General features: G+C 36.9%; 1 protein-coding gene across 3 annotated transcripts in view; it reads left to right on the plus strand.

Annotated features, from left to right (window-relative positions):
* Positions 1-608: 608 nt before the first annotated feature.
* LOC144441205 (uncharacterized) overlaps positions 609-22,526 on the plus strand; it is a 50,247-nt gene continuing 28,329 nt past the window's right edge. For 2 of the 3 annotated variants that reach the window (XM_078130762.1, XM_078130763.1), the window contains exons 1-2: positions 20,565-20,752; positions 21,420-21,566. In XM_078130762.1, the coding sequence (XP_077986888.1) occupies positions 20,576-20,752; positions 21,420-21,566 (324 nt within the window). In that variant the 5' untranslated portion in view covers positions 20,565-20,575. Of the gene's footprint in view, positions 989-20,564; positions 20,753-21,419; positions 21,567-22,526 lie in introns of those variants that run through there. The other variant, XM_078130765.1, reaches the window with a different exon arrangement.

The raw sequence follows: 22,526 nt of genomic DNA on the forward strand, positions 1-22,526 counted from the left end.
CTTTTTTCTTTGCCTATTGTAGCCAAGAGGTGCGATTGTTGACCGTAGCATTAAGATACAGCGACCCATTCTTATTAATACACCTGGATGGTTCCATTTACTTCGAGGGGTGTTTGTGAACACTGTACTTGCCTCGTTATCGGGGCTGTCATTGAGACAAGTATATTCTGCAGCCGGATTCTGCACTCACTATGTTGTTGTTAAGGAGTGATGCAGTGACACCCCGAGTCACATATCTGAATTTAAAAAATGACATTATTTTGAGGAAAAAGTTGGCAAAAAAAATCACTGGAAATTAACAGTCGTGTAATAAGATATTGGTAACCTTGCAACATGTCCGATGATTTCAATGAAGATTACAGTTGTAATCTGATTGTCGCAAACAGATATGACAAAAAGTACGACTGGGTTCATTATTATTCCTTCGTACACATTCACGGCAATATCGCCATGGATACAAGAATATGTCGGCTAAAGGTGCGACTCATAAGTGGGGACAATGTCTGAAGTGAAGTACAGCGGGCAATACATCATTCTCCACACCCCCACTGTCAAAATGAACCATGCCTTGAAGAAGCCTAATTTGCTCCATGGTGACGCTAACAATAGTGGGCTTCCGCAAACAGCACTTAGCCCACCGTACGAGTATCTCCACATTCACAGAGCGAGAAATACCGTGTCTAATCACCGACACACTGTAAAATTGCATGGCTTGGAGTGGATAGCTGGTGTAGAGGCTTGCCAAAGTTACCACGACTGTGCCTGACATACAAGTGGTTCTCGTACTGCTACCGTGACACTATGATATCGATCCCATAAGGTAACAGCGTGCCATAGTGACAATTAAATCAGTACACCACAGTTGGGGTGCAGAATACCCAAAATGTCGACTGGAAGAAGCAGGCTGGAGGCAACGGAAAGACTTTTCAAGGAAACGCCAGTCGATCATAGGCCCAGACAGCAAGGCAGACCCATTCCTTCATACATGGTGAGTTATTAATTGAGCGCTCAATAGATACTTTATGGCACTGATTTACAGCGCCGAATATACCTATGTACAATATGCATGTGTACACATTGTACATTTTTGTCATGCGTATGTATTTGTCCATATGTTGGTATATCAACAACTTGAGGCGAGTAGTAGGATGTACCCATGGACAGTGCCTGGAGGACGATGCTTTTAATGACGGTACGGTATACAACACAAACATATCAGCTAGTTCTGCCACGAGACAAACTTTAAGTTGCCAAACTGTGATATTGTTGTCACCCAAACGGTGTCCGCTACAACACAATGTTAACAATGCTATATGTCATAGTATCAGTATGTACAGCCTAGTAGCTATTCAGTCGTATCACCTACCATTACCGTGTCAATTACCGTGTCTAATATACACCTTCATTACTGTAAAGTTTACAATAATTTTCTGACATATCGTGTATAGCATTTCATTCTCTCTTTTCATGCAATGATAAGGCCTGTATGTATGTATGTATGTATGTATGTATGTATGTATGTATGTATGTATGTATGTATGTATGTATGTATGTATGTATGTGTGTGTGTGTGTGTGTGTGTGTTTATGTATGTATGTAGGTAGGTAGGTAGGTAGGTAGGTAGGTAAGTAGGTAGGTATGTGTGTATATATGTATGTACTGTATATCTCCAGGCTCTTTGCACCGAACGAGGCGCATTGAAAAATCCTGTCAACTGCTTTACTATTACCATGGATATCACATTGAACTCAGTAAATACACTCATGGTGTGGTATGTCACACTCTATAGTATGGGCGATTAGAGGGGAAAACCGTAGCGAAATGAACAAAATGCAACAAACAGAAAATAAAACTGATACAAACATCATGTAATATACACATCGCTACGTCATCTTGAATGTAATTATTATCACCATAAACAGATAAAGAATCCCTATATTGTTAACTAAGTGTTTGTTTTTTAAATTTATTTTCACGAATGTATCCGGGGGCATGTCGATAGAACATAAGCATGTTATTGTTACTATAGACCCAGATTTGTATATTTGCATATGCTGTACTACTGAACATGTTCCAAACTATGTAAATCAGTTTCCAGTCTCTATAATGTTCATTTACCTATAAAATATATATCTAACAGTTGGTCCACATATATATATTTGTGTGTATTGGTTTCGCCATATTTTAGTAGCTCAGGCCATGGATGTATTATGTGTTCAGACCAGCACGTACTACTAGTAAATGCGGCGACGTGAATGGCATATATGCATCTATGTCAAATGGCTGTCGTAAAGTATTCTTGTTACATGTAACTATGGTCCGGTTCTAAAGGTCGCTTTTGTATCTTTGTGCAGCAACCGTGGTGTTTTATTATGACTATGTGATTATTTTTAATACTAAAAATCTATGTAATCCAAAACTAACACATTATTTTGTTTGTTAGGCGATATACAATCCGTGATTGTGGTGTAGTTCGCTGCGATATCACTGCCGTTTCCACCTTCAGACCGCGAATAAACGATTTCTCATCAGACGAACTTTCTTGCCGACACAAGCCCACGATATGTCCAGATCCGATCCGTTCACCCCCGAAGTTCACGTCCGAACGTGAGACGCTTTTACACTGTGACGCTATGAATGCGAGTCACCATGCCAGCAGACAAGCTAGAAATTTCTCAGACATTGTGTTTGTAAATGCCGGGGTTAAAGAAATACGTCTAGACTCTATTCGCCCACTGTGGTTGTCTGGAGTGTAGAGTTCGAAACACGAAAAACACAGCTTACATAGTCTACAGCGAACCCACTGTTGACAATTTACAATTGAATCATCAGTAGCCTGTATATAAAATAATGAATGTAAAATAATGAATGTATAAATCAAATAGTCGTTTTAACAGTTAACGCCCTTCATTTTTTCGTACTGATCCCAGTGTGACCTAGCTTGTGATTCCAAAATGGAAGGTCAGCTCTTACACAAAAAACTTAAACACACAAAAGTCGGTTTCAAATTTTTATTACTCAAGGACTGGCATTGTCAAGTGTAGCGTTTTTTAACTTTAAGGCTCAAGTATGGACTTCAAAGTGTCGAGTACTATACTCTATAGATGGCTAGTACACTACAGGGTTGGTTTACTTTAAAGTTATTCATAATCACCACTGCACTAGCGAGTCCTACTAAACGCGGCTTGTCCCGGAGAAGTGAACAAACAAACTACGGTACACGCAGAGTCTGGGTAGACGTGTGTATTACCTATTGAGCGGCGGGTCATTGACTTCCAAATGTTGGACACATGAAAAACAAGTAATGTGTATTACTTGCCGAGGTCTAACAAAAAAACAACCGTCATCATTTCCAGTGACGACAACCGCTATGTTAATATGCCAATAAGCAAACAGAAATATTAATTACGAAATTGAGGATTTTCACCCTGATCAAATTTGCCAGCAAATAACACCGGAAAGTGATGGTTAACTAAACACGTTGAACAGACGACATCGCGAAAGAGGTTTTTGTTGATATACATTCATGGTTGACTTTTAATTAGTGTGATGATTAATTGAGCTGTCAATCATACCGTTCTTGATTAATTGAAATCGACAACTCTACTCTAATCTGTCGAATCACCTTTGTAATGTGTGAATTTGGGTTATATATAATTAATCATATAACCATATCCATAATTTAAACCTATATTTGATTGACACACTCCGTCCATGAATTAATCAGTTTGATTGTCATCACTCCAGAGATGATATACAACTCCTTTATGGTATTCATACATTTGTATATCTTTCAATATCTGTAAGACACGCGATCGATCATAAATTTAATCATGTCCCAGTACTGTCAATATAACTTACAAACCCTGTTTGCATACAAGATATTGCAATATTCAACACTATACCGCCTGTAAACAACTTATAGATGACAGATCACAAACAAACAAACATTCCATGGTACGTTTGACATACAGTCGATCTAAAATGTATTGTCACAGTGTTAAAGGGCAAAGTCTGTAACTTTATGTTTTTGGTAGTTAGGCCAGAAAAAATATAAAAAAGTGTTCAACAGGCCCGACCTAGGCGTAACAAAAATTATGTGGTTCCGATTACATTCTTAAAATAGGTGGGGTAGGTAGATATTTTATTTTATCATATATATTTTTTCATATGTGAGTGTCTAGTTCAGGTTTTCCATTGTTTTCCGAATGGCCTCTGTGTTGTTTATTTCTTCCTATCAGATGTACCGCCATTACAGATTGGAAGAATAGTTTTATAAAATTATTGTTTTTAGGTGATGTTTCCGCACACACTATTTCTTGCGAGACTTCGAAATTTTCGCGATTTTATTATTATTTTTCTCGAATACGTAAAAAAAAGTTTTAGGTTTGGCGTGAAAAAAATATGTGGGGTCGGGTTACCGGAACCAAACAACTTTTTTTTTATTTGGCCCTACCCATATTTTTGGTATTTCATTTTTTTTAGGTGATGGGCAATCATCCTCATGGGGTCTTCAGATATCAGTATTTTTATGTGTGTATTTAAATATACGTATGCTATTTCAACAACGTTTAGCTGGGCTTGTTTACCTCTTTTAAGAAATTCGAATTTGATATAAAAATTACATCCCGACGTAATTCTTTGAGCACTAGTAATTTAGAAAATCACAAACTTTAAGGACAAAATGTAGCCAGACTTATTTCTGTCTTTAGTACACCTGTATTGTACTGCTATCAACTTAAATATGATTAGGGGAGAAAAATACACTTTGGGAACTTATTAAATTTGAAATCTTTGAAATCACACTCACAAAATTATTGTCTGTGGAGAAAAGGGGTATTTGTGTGATGTCATCACCAGAGGCTTTCCCATGAATCATTGCAGGAAATTCCCAAAACGTACGCGTCAAGTATAGTAGGGCTTCTTTACACGATTTCAAAATTGTGAAAGGTACCAAGGTGCTATTTTATCGCTCGAAATCATAATATAAACTGATAGCAGTAATCATACAAGCTTGAGACTTAGAAATAAGATCTAACTGGACTTTTCCTTTTTACCAATTCTGTCACACACTGTATCGACTCAGCTTTACTTAATCTCAAATAAGTGTTCACCGGTATTCACATTTTGTACACTGACAATGGTGCCTTAGTAATAAAACCATGCCACTTTAACGATTAGCATAGTCTGTCAGACAATTTAGAAACTGACACGCGCTGAGAAAGGTGAACAACCTATCGCGATCTACATTTCACCCTCATAACCAGTTTCAATCACGGAAACCATCACAAATTGCCATAAAAACTACTTCCGGTATGAAGAATAATGAACAATACAGTCTACAGAAATGAACAGAAATGACTATGAGCGCCTGTCTAGAAAATTTACTCAACTGTCTTCGAGAATTCGAGTGACGTTTACAACTACTTTCGTAGCAGAAAAAAGGCAACGCGCTCAATATTATAGTCAATAATGCAGTCAGTGTTTAGGCATACAATTCTTTAGTTATAGGAAGAAGGTAGCCTGGAACTATTAAATACGTGTATGTATAACAGTATAGTATTCCAATGCTTTCACGTATCGTCGAATAAGAGGACATTGATTTTTAAGCTAGACAGGGTATAGTATAGTCAAATAAAAACACTGCTACATGTAGTGTTTATAGTAGAGCAAAAAGGTGTCATGACATTTCAGTGATTATAATGGAGTCGAGCATTTCTTTCGGTTACTATAGGGACACGCTAGGGTTTCACACTACGATTAACAATTAACTTCCTAGAGTATTAGAGCACAAATTCCTGTCATGTTTTTGAATATTGTAAATTCACTAGACCGAAACGAAAGACGTTTTTCAATTCACATTTTAAACAAATATATAGATATTACAGTAGAGAACATACGAACATAATGTTTATCACATTACCATCATGCCATTTTCTGAAATATTTCTGAGAGTTCGAATTCTACCCCCTCGAGCACACTGTTCTCATCTAACATACAATGTATACAAAGTACTAGTATTTGAATCAACCTGTAGTGACATTGTTACCTAGTAACCGATCGAAGACATTCCATTATTGGAAGTTACAGTTGCTTGAATAGCTACTTAGCTCTATGGCGAAACTTGTACATAATACAATGTGTGAAATATTGGCAAAACGATTCTTGCACGCAAATTTACTCGAACGGGACACTTGACTGACTCCAAGACAATTGCTACGGCAATTACAAGTGTCTGATAGGGGTATTCCGCATCCTGTGACGTTCTAGGAAATACATCCGTGTATATTAATATCAGGAAATATATTATTGTTAAAACCACATGCGACATTGTATTCAATGTAAAAAGAGCACCGCAATTGTTTGCTGCCCTGAAACCTATCCGTTGTCGAGTTCTGTAACTTTGCATTGATATTCTTTGTTGTCAAGTTTGGCGTCACAAAGCCTTCCGATAACCCTGAGAGTTGTCTCCTTTCAAAATTTAAGACTACGTTGTGTGTCTTCAAGGTAATGGACTGTTTGTGGATCCTCGAGTCGATGATTGTAGGTCTTACACAAGTGCAACAAACAAATACATATTCAAGGTGTGTATCTGTTGATATAGCCATCGAATGAATAGCAATGTGTGTAGTATGGATGGCATGTTGTACTCACTGCAGTGACCGTGATGGACAAATATGTGTATACAACGACAGTACGTCAATGGCTTTGCTACACAAACAACAAATATATGTCAAAACCCTTGAAAGTGAAAAGGAAAAAAACAACCTTCTTTCTTTAATGCAAATTCTTGTAATTTTTGTCATGTATTCATTGAAGTGAGAGTCCGTCTATTTCTTAAGTGTTTTCTGGTAAAGGTGGACTGTGCAAAAGGCCAATGTCGAATCGATAAAAAATATTAATGAGAAAAACAGTTGTCTGGCAGAGCTTCATAAAAAGTTGGTCCAGAACAGAAGAATAATCCTCTCTGAACCTCATGGCTATGTTGATAGGATAGCAACATACGGGAACCTGGGATTGAAACCCTGGCTTTTAAGGATGGACTATGGAAACTACAAGAATGACTGACATTATACTAAAACCCCAAACCAAAACTCCTTCGCCCCCTGAGACATGGTTTTGTTTGATTTGTATAATAGGACAATTAGTTGACATGCATCATCACAAATTAGGTAAACTAATGGCATTGTGTTTGTCGCCATTCTCACTGCATGAAACAAAGTACGGCAATGACATTGTCATTCTATGTACGAAATATATTATTGTTCAATGTTAACAAACAGCAAATGAACTAAGTGAGATGACTAATAAACACATCAATGAAATACTTATTAATGGGGTTTAAACCTCAATGTTTTAATACCACGTTCCCACATTAGTGCTGACTTATCAGAGCATCTGACATTTCTTCTGTACAGGACCAACTTTTCTTTAGTTCTGGAGCTGCCGGACAACTTTTTCTCGTTGGAAATAATCCTAAGGCCGTCACAAGTGTCTGTTTTGGTTTCTGGTAGTTTTTAAAGCAGTACTGGGAGGTGGGGATGGGTTAATTTTATCACTTTATGAAGGGAGAGGAACGTACTAGACTGTGTAGTAATGATAACAGGGGTACAAAGAAATAGGTGTATTCAGTATCTGTGTACCAAGAAATGGAGTGGGGGGGGGGGGGGTTCTGTTGAACATAACAGGGGAGTGAAACAGAAGGGAACCATTTTGTATTTTTCCTTTATTACATTTACTAGTTGCTTAGATTTGAAAGAAAAGTTTGAACATCAAATCTAATGTAGTAAGAAAACAATATCTTTGGTATAGGTACAAAGCTTACCTTGACTAGGAAAATATTACAATGGGGAGGGGGGGGTCATCATTAGAAAATACTGTGGTTTTCAACAGACCCCCCCCCCCCAACAACAATCAAACGTGCCCCACTTTATACGCTCTGTGGGTTCAAATTTTTAAACACCCTGGCTTATCAAAGAATCTAGAGAAGAATTGAGTCTGTTCGAATGGAACTCCCAATTGTATCTTTCAAGGCTGTTTTCAAGCCAGCAGTTATGCAAATAACCACTACACCTGGCAAATACATTAAATTCTAAATCAAGCGTGGACTTGTCTACCCTGTGATTAGCTCTGACAAAGTAGCTTGACAAACTCATAAAATCGCACTTCTACTATTATCCACAACAATCAAAGTTACTATGCCCCAAGGCATTGTGATTCACTAAATGATAATGAGCTTGTAACAATAGGTCAACTTTATGGACTACATGATACGTGATACGTTCCATTGTCATGGGGATATTTAAAAAAATATATGCCAGCTTTCAGCGTCCATACCAAGCTAATCCAAACATAGACACTGAAGTAAACATATTCTCTCTATTACCCAAGTTTAAAGGCCTTCATCTATGCTTTCATGTTTGTTCATGAGTAAACGATAAACGAACTATAACTTTTATATGGCCTTTGTGTTTTCGACTGCTGTGCAATCTGAACCAACACATTGTTGAGTGAAAACTTGATAAGTTTGTTTTTGCTACACGGTGGAATATCATATATTTGGCTTCTAACAAAATGATACAATGAGGCCACATAGCTTATCGCAGTACGTTTGTTTTAGCGCCGAATCATTATGCCTCGTGATGGCAATCCCCCACCACCCCAATCAGTCGAAAAATGCCTTGCGTTGGTTCTTGGTGAGAATGAGTACCGCATCGACTGGTGCATGCTTATGTCCGGCTTTGCTGTTTTATGTACATCCGACTCTGCAATCCAACGAGACTCGCGAGAATTTCTCAGTCTATATAATTACAAGACGTCATACCTGATAGTTGCACCGTGTACATGTTCAATGATGGTAGAGTGGAACTAAAACAAGTGTCAGTTCACGAGTTGAAACAAAATGAAAAGCTCTGTACTTAGTTTTAAATGCTTTATTGTTCAAAAATCAATTTACTGTAATACCTAATTTAACAGAAATCCACTGGAAAATTCGATAAGCTGCATTCACCTTTATTCTGAGTCTCTTTTGAGTACTCTAATTGGATCAGATTCACACTACAGCCGCTGTAACAGTTTAGTTTTAACCCTGAAGCAATTTCACACTGCAGAACTTTAGAAATAAAGACCTGTGTTATGTTATTAGCCAAATTACTATCGTTATCAATGTATTTTCCACGGTGTACATTACTCGAATTGTTGAATGAGATGATCCGATATCATCGCGAATGTTCCATGTAAATATTCGTTAACAAGGTCAATCTAAACTTCCGGACTTAGTTTGTAATGGTGTTCACAATGGGATAGCCTTTGGGAAGTAAACAATTGAAGCTATTAAATCATCAAGTCCATGTGTAATTTTTCTTTTCAGCAGAAGCCTGTTTCTCCTGCACTGCAAAATAATAGCAATGGTTTATAACTTTTCAATGTAATAAGTTTAGTTATGGGAGGATATTGAAAATCGTCTCCAATAGTCGAAATGCTGACACGACTAGGTACTAAGCTAAATATGGGACTTTGCCATGATGAAATGATAATGTCTTAATATATATATATATTTACAACTTCTGTCACTTTCTTAATTTTCCCGGCGCCTAATGTGTGCAGTCAAGTGAATTTGGCAGTATTAAACTTTTAAAATGTATTGCACAAGCATTCCAAAAATGTCCCCAGTGTGACGGGCATAAATAAAGTGGACGAATATTTATGATCGAGTTGTGATATTTCGTGAACCTGCCAGGTCAAAGGTCACGTTCTCTTGATTTGTAGAGGGGTCTAAAAGAGGCGTGATGGTAATCTCGACGTACTTATTGATTTCCGATTTATTTGGCCGGCACTTGTCGGCTCTTGGCTCTTGGCGGACTGCGACTGTTCGTCAATGATGTGTCATTCACATGTCTCTCTGTTGTCCAGATGGTGAAGTACACTTGCCGGACTACGATTGTGCGTCACTGTGTCATGCATAGTTTCGCTTTGTTGTCAAGCTAGTGTAGTGCTACCTATAAACAAGGGAATCTGTGTCAAATTTAATTGAGAAAATAACTACCGAAGTGATTTGCTGTACTTACGTCATAGCTTTCATAATGTTTTCCCTTCAAATCAATGGATTCTTGCTTGAAAAATGATGTCCTTTAAGCGGATCAATATTGTCAAGTATTATTCGACCACAACTCACTCACACTCTCTCTCTCTCTCTCTCTCTCTCTCTCTCTCTCTCTCTCTCTCTCTCTCTCTCTCTCTCTCTCTCTCTCTCTCTCTCTCTCTCTCTCTCTCTCTCTCTCTCTCTCTCTCTCTCTCTCTCTCTCTCTCTCTCATTCTCATATTCACAAGCGTAACATCCAGTCTCCGCTTTTCATACACATTGATAACTTTGTATCCATAAGTTATGATTGAAATGATTTCACACTGGAGAGTTTCCAAATAGAAACACGTATTCCCATTAGCACTTCACTTTGAATAGAGGCATCCATACTTTACAAAATAATTTTATACAATTGTCTTGCTATTTGTAAGCCACCAATAGATGCCACAATGGATGCCGTCTCTTTTAGTAATCATCGCACGTTCTAAGCTTCGTATCCAAGACAATCATTATCAGTATTCTTTCATTAGTTTTTCTTTCTATAAATTTATATATATTTAGCTATTTTTTTTCATTGAGTTTCTCAATTAGTTATTTTGTCAACAATTTTTCCTCATTTCTACGTCTCTGCTTAAATATGTATTTTTTGTTGTTGTAAAGTACTTATACAATTCCAGTTGTGTAATTTCAATCATGGAAGTAAAGTGGTGTAAGCTTAAAGTACGAACAATATTATCGCAATTATTTGCGAATTGGAGTTTTCGACTAGGCACATGTATTGATTAGTACTTTTTGAGAGTAGGCACGCTTTCAATAATATCAACATCCACTAATGATCACGAATGTCAGCAAACAAACGTATTTGAATGTATGATGTGACGTCACAATGACGTAGTTCGTAGTTTTGCGGTCCACTTCCGGCGAGTCATACGTATCTCCTGCTGCATTATTATCTAACAACAAAATGTTGTATCGTGTTTGCATAACACTGTGTATGTATAACTATGCCTTCAGTGATTACTGCCTGGATAGCATGATGTATCAGCTCTAGGTATATGCATGATCACGGACCACATATCTGGTTTCAGATGAGTGGTTCTAAACAATGCTATGTATGTATGTATACTATCCCTTCAACAAACATTGTAATAATAATATTTGTGCATGACACTGTGACTCGCTCATTGTAACAGAAAATACGCAGGGACTTGGCAGAGCACCAAAATACTAAACAACATCAAACTCTGAAAAGAATACAACGAACGTCCGTTCAGACCCGTTTATCACACATTTCCATAAAAAACGTCGTTTTTTTAAAGGCACTGCGTCGTTACGCATTAATATGTTTTGTTCATAGTGTATTTTGTTTTGGAAGTATACCAGAACAAACAACCTTTTTTTTCATTCGAATTTTGTGGATGGCGAAAATTGGTTTTTGATGGGCGCCTTAGGGGACTGTGTTAATATTGCTTGTTTGTTCGTCTGTCAATAATACAATTGGTATTATAGAATTTCATACAGTCTATTAAATAACACGATTTCTATTATTGCTATTTTTTCCTTCTTTCCTTCCTCGTATAACTTATATAGTATGTGAACGATTACTTTGATGTGATTTGGCACCCTTCCACGACTGTAAGTCGTAAAAAATACATTGTCAGAAAGTGCGAGAGGTTGACAAAGTTATCTCCTAGATAGCGTCGACTTGTATTGATATTTACGTTAATAATAGAATTTTGCCCCCAGTGTCGTTACCATAGAATTCAACAACATAAGAATTTGTCTCCCTCTGACTTTTACGGCAGCACTATGAATATAACAGTGAAAATACAATGGAATAAGAAAACAATAGGTCTTGTCATAACAACAGTACAACTACTATGTAATGCAGTGGATGTATGAATGAAAGACCAACACTCTTTACTCAAATACAGGACCAAACAACCCCCTAAAGTTTGTATAAGACTGTGTAAGATTCCAAGATTACACGACCTTGCAGTAGCATTTGACATTCACTGGGTTAATAACTCATTGTCGTGAAACCCCATACCTCTTTGCGGCAATTTTACGACAACGTAGCCCAGTGTGATTGAAAATAATGTACTGGCTTGAGAGAATTTAACTAGCAACTCATTGTTTAGTGGGGGTCAAGAGGTTATCGGTAGCTAGCTGGTAACCCCCTTTGGGAAGTACTATGAAATGAGGGAGTCTGAATACAGTGACTTCTTTTTTGCTGTAAATCAACTTAGGTTTACAATAAGGCAATTAGTTTCCGTTTTATTTCCTTTATAATAAATAACAGTGATAGATAGACACGGAATGTAAACACATTGGTAGTCTTATACGTGCTTCAAATACAATATATTGCTGGAGGCCAGATATTAAAACGCGGTGTTATTTTGGTCCAGATCGAAGCTTGCTAGCACTATGCATGTTTTGTTATTTGTACGTATTTGTACAACAGATGTATACTTCACAATCACTTCTTCCTGGTTACCACCACAGACGAATTTTCATTTGAAGTTTTATAATTATGTACAATTTCTCACTACGTTGTAGTCAAGAATCAAGTCTTGTCGGGTCGATTTTGACTAGCGTTTACCTGGGGAGTCGATAGTCAAATGACCATCACGACTTGAATCTATGCTACAACGTTGCTTAAACTGTTAAACTTATGTACTAATAACGTAAGTGATATTGTTGTTTGATCAGATTAATCGATTAGATTCGTTCTGATTAATCACTTTTCATCAATAACATATGAGAAGTTAATGAGAACTAAATGGAGAGGTCGGATTTTCTGTGATCCTTCAGTGTCAGTTAAGTGTCCATGTTCGTAACCTTGTCCTTGGTTAGCCCAAGTTTGAATTGGAGTAGAATTGATTGATAGATGTATGTCTATATCAACATGACATACTCAGTTGTCTGTGCTTATACATACATACATACATACATACATACATACATACATACATACATACATACATACATACATACACACACATACACACATACATACATACATACATACATACATACATACATACATACAGACATACAGACATACAGACATACATACATACATGCATACATACATACATACACACACACACACATGCATACACATACATATATACATACATACATACATACATACATACATACATACATACATACATACATACACACAGACACATGCATACACTCACATACATACATACATACATACATACATACATACATACATACATACATACATACATACATACATACATACATACATACATACACACATACACACATACATACATACATACATACGTGTACATACATACATACATACATACATACATACATACATACATACATACATACATTCACTATTTTCATGATATAGGCTAATATAACTTCGTTTCTGTGTGTACAATCCTGATGATGTCATTGACATTTTCTTTGTACATCAAAACATTACATCATCGAATCATTAATTTAGTTCGCCTTGAGTGATGTTACAGATCTCCTGGTTACTAGTGATAATTAGACATTCCTTACTAAATACAATTACATAAGGACAAACAATACTTTATTAAGTAATTCTTCATTTGGAGGCAAATAAGGCAGGAAAACGTACAGATTATGGTAACTTGGATACACTTTGATTAAAATTTGATTTAGTTTGTTTGTATGTCGACATTTATATTATACAAAAAATTGAATCGCCGAAATTACTAGCTGGCCTCGTACATCGTATTTAAAGTCCCAATTAGGATGGGTTAAAATTTAGATTATGAAAAACAGTCGTCTTGAAGAGCTATAGAAAAAGTTGGTCATGAACAAAGAGAGTGGGTGGTGTAATCCTCATGGATCCTCATACTGGCAAGATGACAGCGAGAACTAGGATTGAAACTCTGGCCTTTAAGCCTATTGGACTTTACTTTTTTTCAATCCTGGTTTAGTTCATTCAGATGGTGATTGTCTAATAGATAACTCATCGACTATGTTATAAGTACATCAACACATTTTCATACCTATGAAACTGTGGTTCTCTGGCCTGTCTACAAGTTTTGGCATGGAACTGGTGTGCTTCCTAAACTCTCAGAACTTATTCTACCTGTCGACAGACTTAGGACACTAAGACTTTGGACTGTATTACAAGTATATTACAAGTACTTCAACACCTTGTCAGCATGCCTAAAATGTAGTCATTCGACCTGTCTACAGATATTGGCGTGGATTTGTCATTTGTGTTTCACCCTTCACTCGAGTGTCAAAAACAGAGATTATATCTGTATATGGACTACAATACTCAATATGTGAACACTAAATTGTTTTCAATTTTGGCAGTCTCTGCTTGTCATGTTTTCATTACCAACAGTTGATAAAGTGACACAAAGAAATAGGTCCTAACAGGAACTACTCATCCGTTCCATGGTTACAATATTGAAACGTTAACAGACGGTTTTCGAAGCTAGCCTTTCTTATCTCGTAAGTACATAGTTAGTGGCCGACCTGTACAACCAAGGAGCGTCATCAACAATAACCGATCGATAACGATCGATAATATTGATCGAGACACTTTGTAAAGAGTTTATAGCCACCCCGAAGGAATAGTCATACAATTAAATATATAAGTCACTTAGAAATGTCATATGAAAGATTGACGTTCGGACACCTGGACTCGTGTGGAGGGGAGATAATTCTAGTTTGTGACAATGGACTTTATCACGACTTGCTTTTTGTAGCTGACTTTTCTTGTGTCATTTGTGAAATGTTTGTTTTCCCCTTGACGCTCTCCTAAAACCGCAAAGAATTACTTTTTCCTAGGTGCGTAAAAAAAGAATTCGTTATTAGACTGAATTGCTAGCTAGGCAGTAAGGTGTCTGTGGTAACAGTAAACACTGGGCAACGTAAAGTGACCAGACCTTTGTGTTTTGTATTTCAACCACGGTTGACTTGATTCGATCTCAAGACACTGTCTGGTTTATCACGTTGTATTGATGCACAGAGGGTTTTTTTTTTGTTTATAATGAAACGATTGACTCGGAACATGGATACAATGCAACCATTTATATGCGATTTTTAAAGGATCGACTCCGAAGTATAAATTGATTCGTTCTCATTTCACTTTTTTTTTGGTTAACAAAGCGAGATTATTTTAGGTTTGGAGATATAAGCACTCAAGTGAAAACTTGTTGTTATCGTGGCGTTATGTGTCAGACTTAAATTGATTTGTGTTAGGCAGTATTAAATGAAACCACATACTTCCACCCTACGAGATGATATCCATCACTTATAGTATGATTTACTGGGTTCGGAATGCACATTTTAAAGTGCCATTGTGTAACAGCTAACGACAAAAACAGTATAAATCATCAATTTCAAAAAAAGGTCATAAATTGCAAAATAATTGTAATTTTATCTTGTAGCAATTGAGTACATTTTGTTTACGTAGTTCTTTCATTTCAAACTAAAGTATGCACACGGTCAATTAAACTTAAAGTGTCACACTCGGTAAACCTGGCTCCATTCCATTCCGTTCTAACGCCAGCAGTGTACTACACAAGTACGAAGTAATACATACACAGTATACGCTTGAATTCACGTTTGCGTCGGCAAAGCGTGATAGAAGTAGTTAAGTAAGCATAAACAAATGTTCGATAACCAATATGCGTTTTTCGAATTGTTTGGTAACCAAAAAAATACGTCATATTTATTAGATTCGGAATACCAACTCTACGGTCCACTGGAGTTACTTGACACGGATCTATCAATATGCCTTTAGTAGTCAATAGTGTGAAGGTATTTTAATAAGAACATTAAAGTCACCACCAAGATCCATAAAGTTGCAAACCGTGCATGTCCCTTTAAACAGTCATCGTAATGTAGAACTTAGGATAAAGTTGAAACAAATGCCCCTTCCAATAATTCTGAATACAAAGCTAAGAGAAATTGACAGTTCTCAACAGAACACAGTTTTCGATTGCACTCAGACTGTTTAACCTTTCAACACGATGTTTTGTCAAAAGTAGAAACGCAGAAGTGATGCAATCGCCTTTTCAGCTAATTAAGGAGAGGGATGTAAGGAGACTAACAATTATTTTGAAATGCAGAGAATTCCTTCGAAATGGGTGTCGTTAACATCTTCAAGGTACAACCGTCATTATAGCGAATGTTCCAGACAATCGTACTCTAATGCTAATGATACTGTACCGTGTTTAATAATCAGTCAGAATAATCAGTCAAATGGCTCCTCTCTACTTAGCCCAATTTATTCAACATCGGCGCCACTGTCAATGAGGGTAATCGGCCTACCTAACAATACCATTAGGTGAGCTGAATAAAACGGGACTTAATCATGTAATTCTGTTAAACTGTGCCAAAAATGTGGATTTTAAAAAAGCTAACCAGGGATTGAGTGATAGTAATTACGTCTTTCTTCGTCTCGTTTACATTAAACAGCATTGTTTTCATTGAAAACTTGATAACAGAAATAAAACAGTTTAATGGCTAAACATCATGTACATGACGTGAATAATCGGGGATAGGGGGAAATGGTCATGTAAAGCACAGCGCCCTCTATCGAGCAGTATATAACTTGCTCTCTGGCAGCGCAGGTGAGCTTTTTCCGTATAACCCAGTACATGTATTTCTAAAGACACACATTCCAAACCTTGTCACATTCTCTTGCATTCAAGCTTTTTCGCTCATGTGAGTGTATCTTATCCGTTTGATAGTTGTGAAATGCTGGGTCAAACAACATCTACGTGAGTTGGCTAAAAAATGTCACCAAGGTGATGGTGGGTGTGCCGCGTACATTTCTATCTAGTCGTCTACTCTATTATCCTATCACGTGATGTCATCATTCAATTTTAATACTTTATGTTGATGAAGTAGTCATGTCAACAAACTACATACACTTGTGTAGGAGATCCTCGTTATAATTCGTCCATTGCTACACTACTACAGAACCTCCAAGATAAAGGTATTAGCGCCAAGTACACCTGTTTCCTCCTTCTCAGAAGTGTCGAATGGTGAACTGCATAGACAATTTTTGTCAAGAAAATTCTTTAGCGGTCGGAGGTTATACACAGTTAATTACAGGCGAGACGACACAGTCTAGGAGCTGGACCCTTGGGCAAGTCAGCTAACTTTGGAAGCGACCACAGGTCGTATAGCGCCAACAGCGCTGTCTATAATAGCCTGTCCTGTGCACTAGACTGATACAGACTTCAGTTTGATTGATTGATTAATTTGTTTATTTGTGATGTCTTTTTATAGGTGTGTTCCAGACAAGTCGTGATTCTGATTAAAACGATCACGCGAGATTGCGAAATCTCGCGAGATTTCGTAGTCTGGTGAAATTGTAGTCTTTTAATATTGACAAATTAAAAAAACAACAACAACAACAACACCACAAATAAATACATAAGTAAATCAAAATCACGACGGTACCAGTTCACCCGTGCATCAGAGGCATTGACATGTCCTCGACTTCTGTTCGGCAAACTTCCGAGCGCAAATCCAAGGTCTAAGATTAGGGATACAACACAGCAAAACTGATCCAACAACACGCGTACGGACATCTTCCATTCTCTAGTCATTAATTTCAAACTACCAATACTAAGATACAGAGTTCAGCTTGTGACTATTTCTGTATCTAAATAAATACTTCCATAGAAGTTAACACATCGCCAATTTCCTGTTTGCCTAAATGCGATAAGATTAATCTCACGGTTTCAAATTATCATCAAAAGTAAGTACGTACATATTCTTGCAGAAAAATAGTGACTACTCTATCTTCCAAAAACAAACAAACAAACAAACAAACAACAACAACAAACAAAGAAACAACAACAACAACAGCAGCAGCAGCAGCAACAACAACAACAACAACAACAACAACAACAACAACAACAAAAAACACCACCAGTCCCAATCCCTGTAATTTTTGTCTAGTTCCTAACAAGTTGATGCTAAATTACGTCATAAATGGTCACGTGTTCACATGTTATGGGTCAGGGCTAGACAACGATGTACAGGGCACGAATTGCTTCATCGTGAAGATTAAGAAGGACTTGTTGTTTCTGAATCTATTTTAAGCACTCCGCTTTAAATTCCTGGCTGAAAGCCATATAGTTCTGTAAATTTATGTTGTGAGTGTAGCATTTGCTAAGTTCTATACATATTTTAACCTTTCTGCCCTGTGACTTCTCAATGTAGACTAAAAACCAAACGGAGTTGCGACTCGTTTATTTAAAAAAAAGTAAAATTGCCCCAGGATGTACTTAATGGAATCATTGTTGCATGCTTAAAAGCTCAGACTGAATTTATGAATAGTGAATAGACACACGCCCTCTGTTGTCACACATTGCAAGCCCATAATCCTATTGACTGTTGTATACATATTGTTAAAGTTTTATATACAGGTAGGCAAAGAAACTAAACTGAGAAACTCTCGATTGGGAAAAGATAGCAAATTTAGGGTACTAATTGGTTTTACTTAGACACGTACATGTCAATTGTAAAAAAATGGAACATGATCAAACAAAAAGTCAACAAAACTCTACAAACAACAACAACAAGAATAACAACAAAACAAAAGGTAATGGGGAAATCAAATACACAGTGACGTAGAATTGTGTCCAATCACGAATGATGTTTGGTATAACAATCATAACATGTGTAGTAGAATGTCACGTCTTTCTGATAGGACATAGCGAAGAAGACATGAATAATGATGATATTTATATTTTGAGGATTGTTATTATTATTGTTTGTTTGTTTGTTTGTTTGTTGTTTTCATTGCCAGTGAGTTGCAGGTATAGTTGACATCAGACAAATACAATGCAATCCTCAGAGAAATACTGTATACAATGATATCACTCTCCATATTTTGGTTTTGAGAGTAAGAATTGCGTTTCAGTTTAAAGACCCTTTTCGGTTTAGGATTGAAATCTAAGTGTGAAAACTGATTTATTTGACAGAGCTGAAGAGAGAGTTAGACCGAAACAAAAGGAATGACCCCATGCCATGTAATCCTAATGCGATGATCCTGGATCCTGTTACTTCTGACGTTCTCTAAAGTTCAGGTTCCCAGATTTAAATATTTTCAAAACCTTCTCAAACTGTGCAAAAGAAAACGTCGCTAGGGCTTAATTTATTGCGACTTTGTCGTGAGAGACACCTGCAATGATGGCCAAAATTAATGGACGTTAAGAAATGTTTATCTTTTAGTTGTGTTGTCAAACACATCTTTAAAGTAATCATTGTTCAATCAAGTGTGCTATTGTGGTAGTGACTGGTCTTGTCTTCAGGCAAACATTTGTAGATGTGAAAGTGTGGGACACAGTATTGTTTACCTCGGACGAATTGGTGATGTAATAGCTCACAGTCTATTTCACCCCAGGTCTATTGTATACTGTTGTAACCATGGCGCTGAGGTTAAGTTATCTACAACAACATATTAGTGTTGTTCAGCGCGTTGTGGTGGACTAAAATCTAAGTTTACGCACTACTTTACGAGCGAGTAAAGAGACCCTGGAGAAAAGCAGTTTTGTTTTGACTGTCGCGTTTGAAGTGTCCGGGTTGGGCCGCGGAATGACAACCACCTGTTGAATTAGTGCGCAGAGGTCGAATATTTCCACTGTACCGGGACAGACACAGCCTGCGAGGTGTCACGACTCTTAGTGTTGCAATAACTTATTCGGCTAATTATAGTTGGTCTTTCGGAATGTGTGTGCTGTTGTTCAACGACATCGTGGCAACAAATTGTTCGACCTTGCATCAATTATGTTAACATATACATCAAACGAACGAGACACCGCAAAAAAAGTGACTGTGTTTTTAAAAAAAACATTTCCCCCACAGGAATTACACCGTGGAGAAAGCCGCACCACACAAGCATTTTAAGTGGGTTGTATTTGTATGTTATTAAGTAAATGCTATATATGTATGTACGTAGGTGTAAGGTAATGATTTAAGCTTTTACAAGATTGTTGTTAAATTATCCATTGACAAGAGACTTTAGAGCCATTTGAATCGAAGCGTAGCTTAGAACACAGAATATGCGTCAACTTTAGACCTAGTACTAACACAGTGTCACATTGTGCAGGGTAATAGTAATTACTATGCTTCAAAGGGCTTTGCCGGATTTCCACTTTGTAAACTCCTGAATAAGTATTGTCGTAGAAGAAAGACCCGGATTGTGTCTGCGCAAAAGCTTACAAGCGGATTGACTTCGAACGCCAAATTTAGCTATTCTTAGGCGGTTGTCGAGTCGACGCAAAGCGACTGTAAGTTTGAGATTAATGAAAGAACTTTTCAATTTGTATTTCGATGGTTGTTGAGAGCGTGTAGTTCTATAGAACGTTATGTTTATACTTGTGACGGGCGAGGGCGTAACGTGGAAACAAGCATTGGCCGTGCTTGGAGGGTTCGTCCGTCTCTAGTTACCACAGGTGAACCAAGTCGGGTCAACAACAACACAGCAAAATCATGGATCCGTTCCAAAAGGATATTTATTGGAGAATTAAGCGAAAACTAGCCCGTATTCCATCAGAAAGCCCGACAAAACGTTTGCCAGTGTTGCCACAGATCGTCGCACTTCGGTTAGATGACGCGTTGGCCTCTGGTGTGATACCAGGTGGATTGCGTGTGCCACCAAAGCAAGTGGTAAGACCATAAACACATATACAGATCGTCTTCATGTAGCATAAGAAAACAAGACCAGACTCAAAGCATAGTTACATAGTCATTGTTATATTCGAACCTTTTTTATTTATCACTGTAAATAGATACTAATGTCCAAACTCCAAATGATTATATTGTGCAGGTTTTCATAAATTGGGTTATCGCTAAGGTCAGGAAGGTTGCATGGCTGCACGCACCCATTAAATCAATAGGGTGCCATGCTGTGATATATAGTATGGCTGTACTATTTATGGTCTAAGCAGTGATAACAAAATAATTTTCATTGTTGTTCACTTCAGTATTGAAGTGGCCATTCCAAGTCTTATGTGGCCTGATTTACTATGGAATACAAATATACAAATACGGTGTTACACTAAAACTAAACCATAGTACAATGATAGCATATGCTTGAATTTGGTATATGTGAATAACGGAGAGAGAGAGAGAGAGAGAGAGAGAGAGAGAGAGAGAGAGAGAGAGAGAGAGAGAGAGAGAGAGAGAGAGAGAGAGAGAGAGAGAGAGAGAGAGAGAGAGAGAGAGAGAGAGAGAGAGAGAGAGAGAGAGAGAGAGAGAGAGAGAGAGTTGGTATCTCTTTTACTAGTCGACATGGAAAGTGTGACAAGTTCCCTTCGATTTCTCTTTCTTACAGAATGGTTCCTTTGGTGCTTCTAGAAGTCCATCCTTTCCACCTGTCCCTACGGGTAATAGATTCAAGTCACCAAGTAAATCTAGTTTTAGCAGTTCCCTTCAAGGCCGTGACCTTGGATTGGCCCCAAACCCAGGACTAGCTGATGAGGTAAGTCACATGACTTAAACGTAGTTAGAAATTAGAGGTACATGTTGACCACTTAAACTGACTCCCTTCTACAGCTTGTTTGCAATGTGGCATTGTCGTTATTTTATGTACATTTAGTATATTTACACGTTGTCAGACTTATGTTTTTTTTTCACCAAGACGTTGGAGAGAGACCAACGTCTACGGTTTTACCCAGTCCGAAGTTAAATCGTGGTATTATTTACATCGTGTTAGTAGGCAACAGTACATGTAAATTTAGCGATCCAGAGGCTATCTGTGACTTTGAATGAATCTGAAGATCTCCTTCGCTAAGGATAGCCTCTAAGTTTTACATAATAGTATGTTATCAATATATGCTATGCTTTTGCTATAATTCATATCAATCTTATATTAGTAAATGACAATTTTATACAAATATTCACATTATAGTTGTAAATTTCAATGTAATAGTACATGTACATATCAATATAATATTAGTAAATGTCAATTTTATGGTATGAAATATTCATATGATACTTGTAAAGTTAATTGTGATATTAGTGCATTTCAATAATGACATTTATTATCTATTAATGCAATATGAGTACAAATCAATATAATATTAGTACATATCAATGTAACATTAGCACATATCAATGTAATATTACTACGATCAATGCAATATTAGTACATATCAATGTAATATGAGTACAAATCAACATAATATTAGTATATATCAATGTAATATTAGTACATATCAATGTAATATTACTACATATCAATGTAATATTACTACATATCAATGTAATATTACTACATATCAATGTAATATTAGTACATATCAATATAATATTAGTACATATCAATATAATATTAGTACATATCAATGTAATATTAGTACATATCAATAACATAAGTATATATTGACATGGTTTCACGCTGGGCTTGCAATATGTCTGTCTGTCTGTCTGTCTGTCTGTC

Source organism: Glandiceps talaboti, chromosome 10 (genome assembly GCF_964340395.1).
Source record: "Glandiceps talaboti chromosome 10, keGlaTala1.1, whole genome shotgun sequence".
Lineage (NCBI taxonomy): Eukaryota > Metazoa > Hemichordata > Enteropneusta > Spengelidae > Glandiceps > Glandiceps talaboti.